Below are 17,196 nucleotides of genomic sequence, written 5' to 3' on the forward strand. Positions count from 1 at the left end.
TGTGTTCATATGTTCAATCTTCTAGATGAACAGTCAGAGAGCAGAATGAGTGCTGGACTGTAGTGTTGCTGGTAATATGTACCTGCTGCAGACTGACACCAAAGTAAAGAGGTATATCTACGACAAAGGATAGAAGTAAATCTATCTCAGAATCTGTAGGTTTGTCACTCACACTTTCCTTCCCACTAGCCCACTCCTCACCTGATGATTCTGTGGGGTTCTTTACGGATTCGTCTGATGAGCTTTCCGGCTTTTCCCTCCAGGCTGTCTTTGTCGTTGTCTTGACGATCTTATTCTTCTGTTTGACGAAATAGGAGCGAGCTCCCCCGGAGGCCACCTTGCCTTTAAGCAATTAACCCGGCAGCGGGGAACTCCGGGGAGCCCACCCCAAACCAGGGAAAAGCCTTGCCGAAAAACCCTGGAAGATTGTGTAGCTGTAGCTGACAGGAAGTTGTTGGCGTGTGTCTGTACTTCAATAACCAGCATGCACTGGTAAGTGTTCTTTGTGAATAGGTATTACGGTCCAGTGCGGAACAGCACAAACAGTACAGTACTCCAAAGAACTTGGACAACGAAGAGTTTCCAGCAAAAAGGCGTCCGATGGCAAATAAGACGCTGAAGCAGGTGTGAGAATTAGAAGGCAGCGCAGAGCGCGTAAAGCAGTGGAAGCAGATAACAGACAGGAAAGCGGAACCTACGGGAGTAGGAAACCTGCAACAGCGGTAACGGAAAGACACAGGCAGACTAACAGGTAAGGAAGGCACAGGAAACACAGAGTAACCACTGGAGGCAGAGCACAAGCGAGGTGTACTCACGTCGGCAGCAAGAAAGTTGCAACGCACAGGTGTTCTCCTTTTTCCGGTACTTGTAGGCAGTACAACAGAAAGACTAGACCGCACCTTGCAGTTACTCGGAATCTAGTCCTTCTTCCATGTCAGTTACTCGGAGTCTAGTCCTTCTTCCATATCGCCCATCTGCTCCATACTTTCCAAGGGCGATATATGACAGTATGACCCCTTCTCAGCGGTCCTCCTCCCGGTTTACCCGGGTGTAGTCGATGAAACCTTCGGATGAGTTGGGCTGCAGAGATGTGACTGACCGGTTCCCATGAACTTTCTGATCTTGGGTATCCTTTCCATAATACTAGATACTGTAAGGTGCCTTTCTTGTATCTTGAATCCAATAATCTGGATACTTCATACTCCTTCGATGTTTCAATGGGTAGGTTACCGGTTCCTCTCTTCCTTCTTTTTCGAGGATCTTCCACATATTCCTTTAGTAAAGAGGTGTGGAACACTGGATGTATCCTTTGGAGTTTTGCAGGAAGAGCCAATCGAAAGGCAACTGGATTGATCTTGGCAGTAATCTTGAAAGGTCCGATAAAACGGGGAGAAAACTTTCCTTGATGTACCCATCGGGGCAAAAACTTGGTAGATAACCATACCTTGGTACCAATGTCCCATTGTGGATTGGGCCTTCGCTTAAGATCAGCCCACTTCTTGTTCTCTATACGGGAGGTTTCAAGATTAGACTTGGTGTTTTTGTGAAGAGACTGAAGGGTGTCCAAAAGATGGTCCACAGACGGAATGTTAGTAGACACCGGACCAAACAGAGGAATGTGTCTGGGATGAACACCGTAGGTACAGAAAAAAGGACTCATGCCTGTCGAGGAATGTCTTGTATTATTATAAGAGAATTCTGCCATAGGAAGTAGGTGAAACCAATCATTTTGCTCCTGATTACAAAAGCACCTAATGTATTGTTCCAATGTTGCATTCAGACGTTCTGTCTGCCCATTGCTCTCAGGGTGGAATCCTGATGACAGTGATCTTTTTATACCCAGGGTCTTGCACAAGGCAGTCCAAAACTTCGAAGTGAATTGTGAGCCTCTATCCGAGACTATGGATTGCGGAAGACCATGTAACCTAACCACGTCTTTCAGAAACACCTCTGCAGTGATACTTGCTGTCGGTAGACCTTTCAATGGTGAAAAATGCGCTAGTTTACTGAATGAATCCACAGTGACCATTATGGCCGTATGTCCATTGGAAACTGGAAGGTCTACAATAAAGTCTGTGGAAATGTGTTGCCACGGCCCATCTGGTAGAACGTCCTGTTGAAGTAAGCCTAATGGCTTGCAATAAGCATATTTATTCTGAGCACATATGGGACACGTAGCCACATATTCTTTGATGTCTTTTTTCATGGTAGGCCACCAAAACTGTCTAGACACCAATTCCATGGTGGCAAGTTGACCCTTGTGTCCTGCTGATGGGATGTCGTGACACCAAGCCATGGCCTGTTCTTGTAGATCCTGAGTGGGTAAAAATAAAGCATTTTTCATAAACGCCAGATTTCCTTTTTGGGTCATTCCATAGTCGTCTATCTTTCTGTTATTCTCTTGGGCTTTCTGTACTTGTTGAAGGAATGTGTTAACCATATTGATGAACTTTTTCCCTGCTAGAAGAATTTCTGGACCTTGATATCCTCCACAGTCACTCCCTTGACTGCGGGAAAGAGCATCTGCTAATGAGTTATCCTTTCCTGGTAAATAGGTGATTACAAAATCAAATTGAGAAAAAAAATAGGCCCATCTGGCATGTCTGGAATTTCGGCATTCCATTTTCTGTAACACCTTTAAATTCTGGTGATCTGTACGAACTTGAAAAGGACAAACTGCTCCTTGTAATAAGTGTCTCCACTCCTCGCAGGCTTGTTTTATGGCCAGAAGTTCTCTTTCCAGCACTGAGTAATTTCGTTCACTGGGACTAAGGGTTCTGGAATAATAAGCTATAGGGTGTTCCAACCCGTCTTCTTTCTTTTGTAACAAAGCAGCTCCAATCGCTCCTCCTGAAGCATCGGTCTCCACAATAAATGGTAAGGATTGGTCCGGTTGTCTCAGGATAGGTGCTGTCACAAATGCTTCCTTAAGCCTTTGAAATGCCAGATCCGTCTTCTGGTCCCAGAGAAACTTGACTCCCTTTTTAAGGAGATTAGTAATAGGAAGGATGATGTCTGAAAAGTTAGGTATAAACTTGCGATAAAAGTTTGCAAGTCCCAAAAACCTTTGTATTTCCTTAACTGAATTGGGTGTGGACCACTGTGTTATAGCTTGAGTTTTGGCTGGATCCATCCGTACCCGATCTTCGGAGAGGATGAATCCTAAGTAGGGTACTGTAGTAACTTCAAAAACACATTTTTCAGGTTTGGCCAATAGACTATTGTGTCTTAATCTGTGGAGAACTTCTTTGACGTGTTGACGATGTTCAGTCAGAGTGTTAGAGAATATGAGAATGTCGTCCAAATAAACCACAACAGAGGAATACAACATGTCTGCAAATATCTTGTCCATGAAGCGTTGAAACTGGGACGGTGCATTTACCAAACCAAAGGGCATAACCCTGTACTCGTAGTGTCGCAGAGGAGTCCTGAAAGCTGTCTTCCATTCGTCCCCTTCACGAATACGAAGTAGGTGATAAGCTCCTCGAAGATCTAATTTGGTAAAGAGATGTGCTCCTTGGACTGCCTCAATAATGTCTTTCATTAAGGGCATAGGATACCTGTCTCGTATAGTCAGACTGTTCAAACCCCGTTAATCTATGCAGGGTCTTAGTTCTGTGGTTCCTTTTTTCGAGATAAAAAAAAGAGATGCCCCTGCTGACGATGAGGATTCCCGTATGAGGCCATTTTGTAGGTTGATTGATAGGTATTCCCTCAATGCCTCCTTTTCAGGTAAAGATAAAGGGAACATCCTTCCAAAGGGTACTTCAGCCTCCGGAATTAGTTCGATCTTGCAGTCTTCTTTTCGATGAGGAGGAAGATTCCTCGGTTGGGTGTCTAAGAACACGTCCTCATATTCCAGGTACTGGATGGGAATTGCATTGACACTGAGGACGGTATTTTGTATTGTTGGAAGCACACAGGACAATGCGGGTTCATTAGTCAAACACTGTTGAGCACAATACGTGGATCTGAACTCTACTGTGTTAAGTTGCCAGTCAATTGCCGGGTTGTGTTTTCTGAGCCATGGTATGCCTAATATGACTGGAAAATGAGCTGCTCGAATGAGATCGAAAGATAGGTACTCAGAATGATTTGACACTCTGACCCGTAATTCCTGTGTTTCCTGACAAATGGGTCCGGAAGTCAAAGGTGTGCCATCCATGCCTTCTACTGGAATCGGTTTGATCTTAGGACGTCGAGGCAGGTGGTGTTCATTAGCCCACTTATCATCTACGAAGTTACCAGCAGCTCCACAGTCCAGCATAGCTAAACATTCAATAGGTTTAGTAGAGTGCCAGTCTAACGTAATCCTAACCACCATCAGTGTGTTATTGCTGATCAAAGCTGGCTGAGCATTAGCACAGGGATGCATAGATGTCTCCCCTTCCTTATCCCTGTTCAAGGTTGGGGTCTTTCGTTTCCCTGCTTTCTGGGAGGGACTTCTGGGCAATTTCGCAACAAATGTGTGTTGGACCCACAATACATGCAAAGTCCAAGATCCTTGCGTCTCTTCCGTTCGTTGGCTGTAAGTGGTCCTCTCGCAGTTCCTATCTGCATTGGTTCTTCGTGTTGAACCCTTTCAGGTACTGAGGGTAGGCTAGTGAAAGGTACTAAAGACCGGGGCTTCCTCTTCTCAGCTTTCCTTTCCGACATGCGGAATTCTATCTGTAATACCAGTGATACGAGTTCCTGAAATGAAGCAGGTCTGGCTACTCTGGCCAGTTCGTCCTTTATGTCTTCATGCAGACCCCGACGGAAAATTGCCTGCTGTGCCGTTTCTGGCCAACCTGCTTCACTTGCCACCTTCTGAAAACAGGTAACATATGTCTGTATGTCTGAGTTTCCTTGACGTATGTCTAATAGGTTTTCAAAGGTGGAGAATAAGACTTCAGGCCTCTCGAATCTTTCTTTGAAACGTGTTACAAAGGCACCATAGTTATTTAACGCTGGGTCTGAGTTTGTCACTAGTGGGGTGGCCCAGGCTAGGGCATTACCAGCTAAGTTCGAAATTAGAAAACCCACTTTTGTTCGATCCAACTCGTATGTCTTGGGCCGAAAAGTATAGTGTATTGTGCAGGCATCCAGAAACTCCTTCAATTTCCTGGGGTTTCCCTCATATTTACCGCAAGGTAGGGATAAAGGAGGTAGTTCTCCTCTGTAATCATCTCTCTGTTGCCTCAATGCGGCATTATCAGTTTTTAGGGTTTGTACTTCAACCCTCAGAGCTTGTATGGCGTTAACCATCTCCTGATACTGTTCAAGACTAGCCATCTTCTCTTGGCGTTGCAATCTCTCAGAATCTGTAGGTTTGTCACTCACACTTTCCTTCCCACTAGCCCACTCCTCACCTGATGATTCTGTGGGGTTCTTTACGGATTCGTCTGATGAGCTTTCCGGCTTTTCCCTCCAGGCTGTCTTTGTCGTTGTCTTGACGATCTTATTCTTCTGTTTGACGAAATAGGAGCGAGCTCCCCCGGAGGCCACCTTGCCTTTAAGCAATTAACCCGGCAGCGGGGAACTCCGGGGAGCCCACCCCAAACCAGGGAAAAGCCTTGCCGAAAAACCCTGCAAGATTGTGTAGCTGTAGCTGAAAAAAAGTTGTTGGCGTGTGTCTGTACTTCAATAACCAGCATGCACTGGTAAGTGTTCTTTGTGAATAGGTATTACGGTCCAGTGCGGAACAGCACAAACAGTACAGTACTCCAAAGAACTTGGACAACGAAGAGTTTCCAGCAAAAAGGCGTCCGATGGCAAATAAGACGCTGAAGCAGGTGTGAGAATTAGAAGGCAGCGCAGAGCGCGTAAAGCAGTGGAAGCAGATAGCAGACAGGAAAGCGGAACCTACGGGAGTAGGAAACCTGCAACAGCGGTAACGGAAAGACACAGGCAGACTAACAGGTAAGGAAGGCACAGGAAACACAGAGTAACCACTGGAGGCAGAGCACAAGCGAGGTGTACTCACGTCGGCAGCAAGAAAGTTGCAACGCACAGGTGTTCTCCTTTTTCCGGTACTTGTAGGCAGTACAACAGAAAGACTAGACCGCACCTTGCAGTTACTCGGAATCTAGTCCTTCTTCCATGTCAGTTACTCGGAGTCTAGTCCTTCTTCCATATCGCCCATCTGCTCCATACTTTCCAAGGGCGATATATGACAATCTACACCAAAGTAAAGAAGTGTATCTACACAAACATAAAGACTACACCAAAGTAAAGAAGTGTATCTACACAAAAATAAAGACTACACCAAAGTAAAGAAATTTATCTACACCAAAGTAAAGAATATACTAAAGCAAAGAAGCATACCTACACCAAAGGATAGAAGTAAATCTACACCAAAGTAAAGAGGTATATCTACGACAAAGGATAGAAGTAAATCTACACCAAAGTAAAGAAGTGTATCTACACAAACATAAAGACTACACCAAAGTAAAGAAGTGTATCTACACAAAAATAAAGACTACACCAAAGTAAAGACGTTTATCTACACCAAAGTAAAGAATATACTAAAGCAAAGAAGCATACCTACACCAAAGGATAGAAGTAAATCTACACCAAAGTAAAGAGGTTTATCTACACAAAAATAAAGACCACACCAAAGTAAAGCACTATATCTACACCAAAGTAAAGAAGAGAGATGAAGTGTATCTAGGGAAACGATTTCAGGGGAAGAGGAGATTTCTTTTAATAAAGGCACGATGCATACCAAGAAGGGGATTTAACAAGTGAAATGTCTCCAGTAAAGAGTACATAGACGACGAATGGCACTTGTGTTTGTTGGAATTGTTTCTGTCGGCTGTCTGTCTTAATTTAGCTCTTGGATAATGTTAACTTTTGTCCTTCGGGAAAAGGGCGCTGCATCATGGGGTAAATGGGATCCTTCACAGCAAGTACCAGTGGAGCAGAGCGCCTTGAGACCTCTACATGCTCAACAGCCCTCATCTTGGAAGGATCATTTGGTGCACCGGACGGTACATGTCCACTGGCACATATTCTCAATGGTCGTGCACCTAACCATGCCAAGGGTATTTATCATACTTGACACTGGTAAAACCCGCACTCTTGCATGTAACACTGAAGCTATTTGTCTCTCCTTCGCACAACATAAGATGGCCCACAAGGCCCAAGGGAGGATGTCTGCTTCCTCTGGAAAATTGGGATTTTGGAACCCCCTCGCTTGCTCTGTGTGGATGCCATGCCTCCCTCATGTCAGCACCAGCTGCAATAGTTACCTTATTCCTTTGAACTTTCCCTCTTTGGTTGTTAGCGCACTCCTTGTTCGAGTGATTAATTATTTATAACACCTTCTGGTTCCCCCTTAAGTTGTTTTATTAGATAAAAGTATCAGTTGTGAATATAGTGAAGGCGAGGGCGCCCCCTGCATCCTTCATAACAAAGGGAACATGAATATGAGGATTCTTTTCATGGTGGTAAAAAGAACATATGGCGGCATTCTTTGATGAATGTTAAGGTATCATCATTGCAAGGCAAAGCGTAGAGCATACAGTTAAGAAGCTGGTGTTCACACACCCTGCAGTAAAGGGATTGCTCTTGTTAAAACAAGGGAAAGGCTGTTGGTTGCTTTCGCTTCCCTAGGCGTTGGCTAGAGATTGGAAAGGGGTGAGGAACACACTTATCACCATGTAAAATCTTCAGCGATTAGTGATTCATGTGGTAGTGGCTTCCTCTGCGGGAGCAAGTCTTATGCCCTTGGCCGCGAAAATTGCTAAGTGTTGTGGACTTCCTTCCTGAGGTTGACTTCCCTTTTCCTCGAAGCTCAATAAAATTACTGTAGAGGAGTCTATTGTTCCTGGAGAGTCCTGCCAATCCGCTGGGAGGCACACTTTGGGCCTCATTCCGAGTAGGGCGCAAAGGCATACCGGGCACCGTTAAGGACATCGTGGCGGTAATCCCTTTGCGCCCTACTACGAGGTCCCTTTGCGGCCCCGTCCTTAACGCCTGCCTTTACCAGGCGTTATGGACGGGACCCACGAAGGGACTTCAGAGCTGATAACGGTACCGTAACTTACGGTACCGTTATTAGCACCCTCCCCTTTCCCATTGAGCCCTATGGGGGCTCAATGGGAATGGGGAATGGTATTTTCAATGGGGACTTACTGGTCCCGCAAAGGTCGGACTAGACCGGTAAATCCCCATCGAACCAGGGCGGACACGGTACCGGTATTGGTGCTAGTCATGGAGCTAATAGCGCCATGACTAGCACCAACCTTGGAATGAGGCCCTTTGTGTGCCTGGACGTAGAAGGAAAGATCGTAGATGTATTGGCCGGTTCATGGAAGTGAGAACTTTCACCGGAGGAAAGTGCACTTGAATTGGTGGAATAAGCTACTCGAGAAGGTGGGTGTCCATCCAAAGCAGTTAGATAAAGACACATATGAGTACAGCGTATCTGCCATTCACATGAACCCACACACAACTCGTCAGTCAAGGACTATGGGACATGACACTCCATCATTGCCGCCACTGAACAGAATCGCATTGACTTTCTTGTAGGCGTGCAGTGGGCCAGTACACTAGGCTCCAGCCAAGACTACAAGTCGAACCGACCCATTAGGTCGGTCTATTCTGGACCTTTAAGGCAATTCAGAACAGCAAAAATCATCACAAACGGGACGATGACAAAATGCTTCAAGAACACCCGACCAGCAATCCTGAACCAACGGGATCCCTCTTTCCGACCCATTCCCCCTCGCCATGTGCCGAAACTAAAGCTGCCCCTTTCTTCCCCTTACACCAGTCACGCAACCAGCCCTCTCATACAGCAGCATCTGCCTGCAAACACAGCACACTAACGGAGCAACAGTACTGCTCACTCTTTTGCACTCTCCACCCCTCCCACACCAGCAGCTAATTAGAGACTTGCAGTGCTGATTCACACCGACCGACCTTGGCATCTCCCCTCTGGAGGAAACACACATCTTAATGTTCTTGCGGCTATTACTCACTAGAACATTAAAATGTCCTGGCACAATGCTTCCAAGGAAACATAGCACACATTAACAGCATTGTTATTGTGTATTGCATACTGGGCCCTCACAACACTTGTGTATAGGCGTGTTATGAATATGATATGATATGATATACCATTTGATATCACATCATTATAATTGCCTCCCATATCTAATGCAATGTACTAGAGTCTTGTAGAGGGCATTTTTGCCATTTCGACAATCTAACTGCGCCTGGCTCTGCGAGGGGAGGGAATTGTTAATGGGATAGAAGGCTAGGCAGATGGGAATCCTGTGGTGTTGATGCTTCCAAGCTGAACGTGCTTAAGTCTTGAGTACAAGTGTGATTCTAGGGGAGTAACAACGGAAGCGCATGGCCCTTTGTTGATGTGCCTGTTCGATGGGAAAACCAAGCCTCTGACATTTGCTTGGCTTTCGCCAACTGCCTTCATTGATGACAAGTATGGTATTCAGCTGTTGTGTTAAGCGACAGATGATTCCAGAATCTTGAAATCAAACGAAAAGGAACAAATGTCTACGAACCCTGAAGAAGGGTGTCAGCCTGGCTGATGACTGTAGTAATGGATCAATTGGGATACAGATACATACATGAGGAATTTAAAGCTATGCCTTGCAGAGGAAGTGAAAGTATAACAGAGGCAAGGAAATCGGATCAAACTATGCTTTATTCGGTCATGCAGTGTTGCCTAAAGACAGACTGTGCATTGGTTTAAGATCAAGAACCACGTAAGGAGTCACGTACCTTATGGTACACTGAATAGATAAACATCTCATTCTAAGATGGCGTCTCTTAGCATTCACAGCCTCACTTTGATTCTGAGGCTTGCCCACTCACCTCATGACGGCGGGCATAACCAAACTGTTTATCAATCAATACATTGTGGCATGTCTCAACAGCACCACCGGTGAGGAGACAATTGATCATATATGTTCAGCAGCCCCTTTGGATGGTATAATTAACTTAGTAAGTAGTCTGCAAGCCCTTTTGAAATAACACCCTTCTTAAGGAAGCACCACTTTAAGGTGGCACCACTACCTGTGTAGCCTCGTTCTGAAATAGCATCTCGGTCTGAGCCTAGGATTCACAAACTGGACAGTTTAATATGACACACTGTGTGAAGCAGCAAATCTTCCTACCCATTAATCAGGGGGGCCACAAGCGGGCGAGGCAGAACGCGCCCGTATGGCAGCGCACCCACAAGAGATGAAGGTAAGAAATGGCGCCATGTAATTACCAACCCATTTAATACCTCTGTGTTACGATTTATACATCAGTACCTGCATTTAGTTCAAGCGTCAGTGCAAGGTAGCATTGACATTTATATATAGGCACCTTTATTAATACCTATATTGTTGTCCATTGACTCCCAGTATCATCGCTGGAACACACCACCCTCGCCCTACCCGTGGGATACATGCGGATATCAGAAGACACCAAAGAAGGATGCAGTAGAGGGTGAGTTCTCCCTTAGGCATGCATGTCCAAGCGATGGAATTCCCCATCACAGAATTCCCAAATATAATCATTCAGCCGCAAGAGCAAGATGATATGCAGGGAAAACACATGCTCATCCAGCCAAGTTCCAAGTGAACTTTTCTCTGCAGAGTAGTAGGGGGTAGTGTGGGTCCACAATCACAATGGCACACACTTAGAGTGTAAGGCCAAGTGTGGTTCCATAAGGTGGACCGAGGGTCTGATTATTGTCCTCCTCTGTTGCAGACGACAGGAGCGCCCGTAGAAGAGAAGAGGCGGAAGGCCCTCCCACAGACGAGGAGAATAAATAGCAGGTGTTCTGACTGAGCCCAACCAGTCCTTGCCAGTTCCATTTTATTTCATCAGGGGATGTTTTTTCGCTGGGTTTTTTACAGCGTTTCTTTTTATGAAAAAACTCATTGGTTTGTTATTTTTTTATTTTTTGGGGGGTTTCCCCCCACAAAACCCGCATCCCCTTTAATTTTGTATCTATTATCGAACACCCACACTCCATATATATATTTTTCTAACCCCCGTAAAAATTTCGATACGTTTTTTTTGTTAAACAATCTGCGGTAAAAAAACCCTGTGAAAAAACATCCCGCGGTGAAAGGACGTCGTAGCGCCTGGCCTTGGGTGTCCTACAAATGCAAACATAACCACAAGCAGTAACTGGTTGACATCTGGGCGATAAGGATTTCGTGTTTTTGGTGGCTTCTCACCACAAATCATACTTTTCGGGACTATATTGTAACCTTCCACTGTGCTCCCATGATAAAACAGAAGGGATTGAGAGCATCCCGGTGCTTTTCACAGGCACCGACTCATGATAACCTTGAAGAGTGTTTTTCCTTTTTTCTGTCTTTGAGTTGGTAGTGGAGGGGCAGAGTGAGACTACACCTGGGCACTGGGTGTGAAACTGCAATGGCATATCCTGCCGTGGCACACACACTCCTATGAAGCCGGGTACAGCCTGCAGCAAACCTCGACAGATATTCTGCTGAGCACTACCAGCCAGCTGGGCAATCAATATACACCCCCACTTTTGGGTAGCTGGCTCACTAGCAAGTATAGAGATAGCGAGTTCATCCTGGCCACCAGGATATTATTGTCCTTTCGATCCCCCGCTGGCTAGTCGTCCCATGTCTGATGTGCCTCTCCTTATGTGTTACAGTTGTTCACTCCTAGCCAGGCAGCCCTACCTGAGAAGACACTCAACTTCTTTTAGGATTTGTCATAATACTTGGCTCTCTCCTCTTCGAATTTGTTGTGATCTATGGCCTTAATCCTTTTTCCATTTTCTCCCTCAGATAAATCTTCGGAAAAGCCTGTTTTCACCCCTTTAACTCTGAAGTATTTTCTCTCTGTGAAAGATGTTGCTCCCCGCTGCAGTATTTAAGGTGGGCCATCTTTATTTGTGAGGGCAGTTGTGGTTGGAGCTGTCCTCGTTATCAATCTGGGTCTTACTGCCAAGCCAGTACCCGGAGCACGTCCATCCATGCATTCCCCTTGTCAGTTGTCACCATGGGTTGTGTGCAACCTTGCTTGGATCTCTTGCACGCAGGATTATTGTGCCCTTTGTATACGTGGCCTGATCTCTCATCAATCCTGCTGTACCAGTGGTAGCGCAACTGCCTTTCCTCTTGCTGTTATCGCTGGATTTAATACGGTCCCTCCCTTTAATGTAAGATCCCATCTACTCCACTGGACCGTTGTCTGATAATTGGTGCATTTCATCTTTTTGTTCTGGATTCTGATTATTTCCCCAAAAGGGGCCATGAACCTTATCTTGTACCCCTTCTTAAGCTACAACTAAGCCTTTGGCATCACTGGGCTCGGAAGGGGGCTCTAAAAGATTGCGCGTTGAGTGTTTTTTGAAGCATCCCATGAACATTTTCCAGAGGTTTCCTTCCATATTCTCCAGTTTATATTCTCTAGGGTTCCTGAACAGACTGTACCTGGGGTTTCTATGTCCTTTACAGTGTTCACTTGCACTTGGTATTCCTGATGCAATCCTGCCACTCTCTACATGTCCACATCACCTAATACTGTGTTTCTGGGCCGCACGTTACCTCTTCTATATAGCAACAGTGTCCTTTGCGTGCCATCATCTGGGTGCAGCGTTTCTTCCTTCGCACTCCTTTCTGGATCTGGGGGGGTGTTATCGTTTTCCAGTGATTGCGCCAGCTTGAGAGCCAGGCCATCCTTCTCCCCCTCCCCCACCCCCCAACTGGGTGATCAGTGCAGCTAGCCCTGCTGTGGGTGTCTTGGTGTGTAACCTTCTTTCCTGGGAGGCCCCCATTGCCCCCATCTTCCTGGAGGTCTTTATCTCTCTTTCCCCAGTTCTTTCAGTGATGCTTCATTTTCCCCTCCAACTGCCATGCTTGTCCTGCTCTGTCACCCTGGGGAGTTTGGGGGGGGTGGTCGCAGGGGGCATGGGGGTAAGATGGTCTTGATGCCATTGTAAAGCTTTCCTTGCATCTGGCACTCTCAGAAATACAGAAGTAGCCACCGAGGTAGTGAATTATTTTCGCAATAAGGTTATTACTAGGCTATAGTATTCCAGCTTCTCGTGTTGCCTTGCCTTAACCCCTTGATGAAACTTGCTTTACTTTCCAGTTACTTAACAACCAGATAGTCCCCTTTAAATTACTGCACTTGCAGGGAGAGAGCTTGGACTGAACCATCAGGCAGTAGGGCAGTGCCCAAAGGGCTGGACTGGAAGCCCATTGTGGGTAAGATTTCTGGGCCAATTAGTGATATATGACCGGCTCTCCATATGGATGTTTTAAGCAATGTTAGTGACCTCATGGGGGAGGATAAAAGTCACAATTTCCAACAAATACTTCCAGAAATGAACCAAAAGGTAACACTGAAATATTGTGTAAACGTGGGCTACTTTTGTGTCGGTACTTTGCACTACTTTGTATCCCAGTCCGACCCTTTTGCAGGCTGCAAGCAAAAGAGGGACAGGACCTCGGGGACCTTAAGTGATTAATTCTGCAGTGTTCCACATGTGGCATTTGTAAAATGGGCACTTGCCCACCCAATGGTGTTTCTATGCGTTGCTGTCTAGTGTGAAAGCCCCCTTACCTCTTAGTGTGCTGGGCATCACAGATGCACTTCAAGTTACACAGCAGACCATGCAGGCCATCTTCGCACATGCGGTCCTCGCACCGGGGACCATAGAAGCCAGCCTCGCAAAGGCACGCTCCGTTGATATGGAAGCACCGCGCCCCATTCACGCAGTCACACTTCTCGGCACAGTCCTGGCCATATTTTCCGATCGGGCACTCCTCACGGCACCTGCACGAAAGAAAGACATTGAGGTATGAGGGTCACAGGTGGAGGAACCAAGCACTCAAATGATCTTGCAGACCTCAAGTAACCCACTAGATAGTGCCCCTGCCAAGTGTGGTCATAATTAAGGAGGACATTGACGTGAAGAGGCAAAAGGTTGCTATTGTGTTTGGGAGTGGGAGGCAAAGATGAGGGTAAGACCCTATTGATGAGCATTCCAGACCTCCCACTCAAAGCAGTACTCCACACAGCCGCTTAAGTGCAAGTAGAAATACAATCATGCCTTCCTAAGTGACCGTCCGTCCCAGGTTATTCTGGGCTCTTTCTCCTCCCCCATCTCTATCTCCACTTGTGGTGTCCCCCAAGGCTCCAACCTTTCTCCATGCCTCTTTAACACCTATCTTGCTCTGCTTGCACCCCTCATTTCCACCTTCTCCCCTAACTTCAGTGTTATGCAGATGACACACAATTCTTTATTAAACTTCCTTCTGACCCTCTCCTTACTTCCTCCATCATTCCTGACTGCCTATCTGCCGTCCAGTCCTGGTGTACTTCCAATGATCTCTTCCTCAACATCAGAAAGACTGAGATCCTGCCTATTGGGACTCCTGCTCCCTCTTCCTTCCCCTCACTCTGGCCATCTTCTATGGGCTATCCCCCTTCTTCTTCTGAAGCCAGAAATCTTGGAGTCATCTTTGACTCCTCTCCTCCCTCCCTGACACTCAGGACTTTATATAAAGTCCCACTATCAACTCTTCCTTCTAAAAGGGATTCTCTCTTTTCTCAATTTCCCCCAGAAGCTCAGTGTTTCCGGAGTCCTGGTCCTCTCTAGGCTTGACTATTGCAATAGCCTCCTCCTCAATCTACCTTCAGATAATCCAGAATAGAGCAGCATGACTATCCAGGGGCTGCATCTCTCCTGCTCTAAAAGGTCTTCACTGGCTCCTGGTTGCTGCACTGATCAAATTCAAATCCCTCTGCATCCTCCACAAGGTTGTCTTGGGCCGGGGACCACTCTATCTGCAACTCTCTCTTACAAAATACTCTCCTCCTAGACCTCTACATTCCTCTGGCACCAACGCCTTGTGTGTAAAGCGTTTAGCTAAACAGAGAGCAGGAGGTTGTTTGCTTTCCTCAGGTGGATCCCTCCTAAGGAACATCATCTCCCTCCCTCCGCATCTTGAGCAGGACCTTCTTATGTTCTGAAAGCACCTCAAGGCTTTCCTTTTTCCCTCCTCCTTCCTTTCCTCCCTCCTCTGCTAATCTCACAGTTGCTTTGATTGGTGTCTTGGGCCCCTATGCATCCTCAGCGCCCCTGACCTCCCACACCCAAACTCCCCAGATTCTGTCTACTTCAGCACTTGCCTCAGCACACCCTCTGCCCTGGAGACTCATACTTTTTCACCCAATGCGGTTCCTGGCCGCATAGCTCTTACCATGCTGTGGACTTCATCCGTGGTTCACCCACGAGCACGGACATCCCAGCACCTACCCCACTGCCCTCAACCTTGCAGCACTTGCACGTTCTGAATATTCACAAGGCATAGTAGGTTCATCCTTTCCTTCCCCCACTGTACTTATATTCTGTGTTTTTTAATTGTACCTCAATCCCATGTTCCCTCCCTGTTGCCCTGTGGGCGCTTTGAAACAGAGGGCCTCATTCCGAGTAGGGCGGTAAGGGTTAACGGTCACCGGTAACGAGACCGGTGCCGTTAAACCCTTACCACTCTACTACGAGTTCCCTTTGCGGGTCCTTCCTTAACTCCTGCTTTTAGCAGGCGTTAAGGACAGACCTGCAAAGGGACTCCGGGGTCAATAACGGTACCGTAATTTACGGTACCGTTATTGCCGCCTTCCCCCTTCCCATTGAGCCCTATGGGGGCTGAAATGGGAATGGCGAATGGCCCTCGTGAATGGGGAATTACCGGTTCTTCCGACCTCGCAATGGACCGGTAATTACTCCATTCACCAGGCCGGAGTTTGGACGAGTTCAGAGGCAGCCATGCCACAAATAGCGGCGTGGTTACCTCCGAACTCGGAATGAGGCCCAGAATGTCTTTGATGTATAAGCGCCTAACAAGCAAGCAATAAACTAAATTAAACTAACCACCATAAAATTAATGTAACCTCCTCTCACAATTTTTCAACGTGTAGTGTGAGCTGTGCATTGTAAAGTCAAACCATGCAACTTCAACATGTTAGCAAGAGAGGCGGCAGGCTCCTATCATTGCTAAATAAATGAACAACATTTGCCAACTCGTCCTGAGGAAGTCACCATTTCTCCACCCCAGCACAGAGCAATGGCGCCCCTAGCGCTCCTTGATAAGAACACATGAAAGGGAGTTCTACGCTCTGCAAAGTAGGTGCCGAAATTAGCACATATAACAGAGTCTCTGGTGTTCTATGATGTTGACACAATAGGGACATCTTATAGTGTCCATGATATTGGCGAGCCTGTAGTGGAGCGTGAGAATTCCTCCTCCCACCAACATTTTGCAATGTAGGCCAGGCGCTGCGCACCAACATAGCCATAGCAATCATTTGTTTTGAGAAGCACAGACCTGCAGGTATGTGCGGGCCCATTTCTGGGCATCCCCAGTTGGTGACATGGGTGGGAAAGGGGAACAGACAGGGCAGGACATCGAGCCCGTTTCTGGAGCGTCTGCCCACATGGCTTTATTGCAAGCAAGGTGCCACGCTCGAGCAAGCGCATTCTGCTCAGAGATTGCCAGGGAGGCTGGGCAAATTAAGTAGTTGCTCGCATATGCAAAGAGCAACCTACCATATAAAGGTGGTTCTGGCATGCAAGGCTGGGCCTGTGCATATGATAGTGCCCCTGGCATATGATGGCTGCAGCCGATCATGTGAAGGTGAACGTGGGCACCTGAAAGTGTTCTTTGGATATGATGTTGGTACATGGTCATACAAAGCTAAATCTGGCCCCATGACACTGTGACTTGCACATTATGTCTGCACAAAGCACGTAAGGCTGAAAATGGGAACATTTTTCCTGCCACATGGGCATGCGAGGCCCAATTTAGGTATAGGAAGATGTTCCTGGCATAAAGTGGCAGTACTTGGGCATGTAACGATGTTCTTTTGCACAGCAAGCCTTTCCTGGCATATGATGGCTTTACAGGGGCCAAAGCTGACCTGGAGATGATCAGTCATGCTGACTAATCTATTGAGGCCCAGGATTTCACCTTCATAAAAGCCTGAAAAATGCTTTAAAGTGAATACAAGACATCATTTAGCACTCAATATCAATTCCAGCAAAGAGCTGAGCAATGGCTTGGATATTGGTCATAACTTTGAAAATAAAGGCTAGAATGTAGTGAACAATGAAAAGATCTCTAATATAAAATCAATGTAAAATACAGAAAATGTCGCTAAATGTATACCTCAGGTGTGTAAACCTAGGCTAGAAATTGG

General features: G+C 46.5%; 1 protein-coding gene across 2 annotated transcripts in view; it reads right to left on the bottom strand.

Moving 5' to 3' along the window:
* Positions 1-17,196, bottom strand: part of PEAR1 (platelet endothelial aggregation receptor 1) — a 390,559-nt gene that overhangs the window by 111,263 nt on the left and 262,100 nt on the right. For both annotated transcript variants that reach the window (XM_069604561.1, XM_069604559.1), the window contains exon 9: positions 13,558-13,770. In XM_069604561.1, the coding sequence (XP_069460662.1) occupies positions 13,558-13,770 (213 nt within the window). The remainder of the gene's footprint in view (positions 1-13,557; positions 13,771-17,196) is intronic.

This window comes from Ambystoma mexicanum, chromosome 1p (assembly GCF_040938575.1).
Source record: "Ambystoma mexicanum isolate Mex_15411 chromosome 1p, UKY_AmexF1_1, whole genome shotgun sequence".
In the NCBI taxonomy this organism is placed as follows: Eukaryota; Metazoa; Chordata; class Amphibia; order Caudata; family Ambystomatidae; genus Ambystoma; species Ambystoma mexicanum.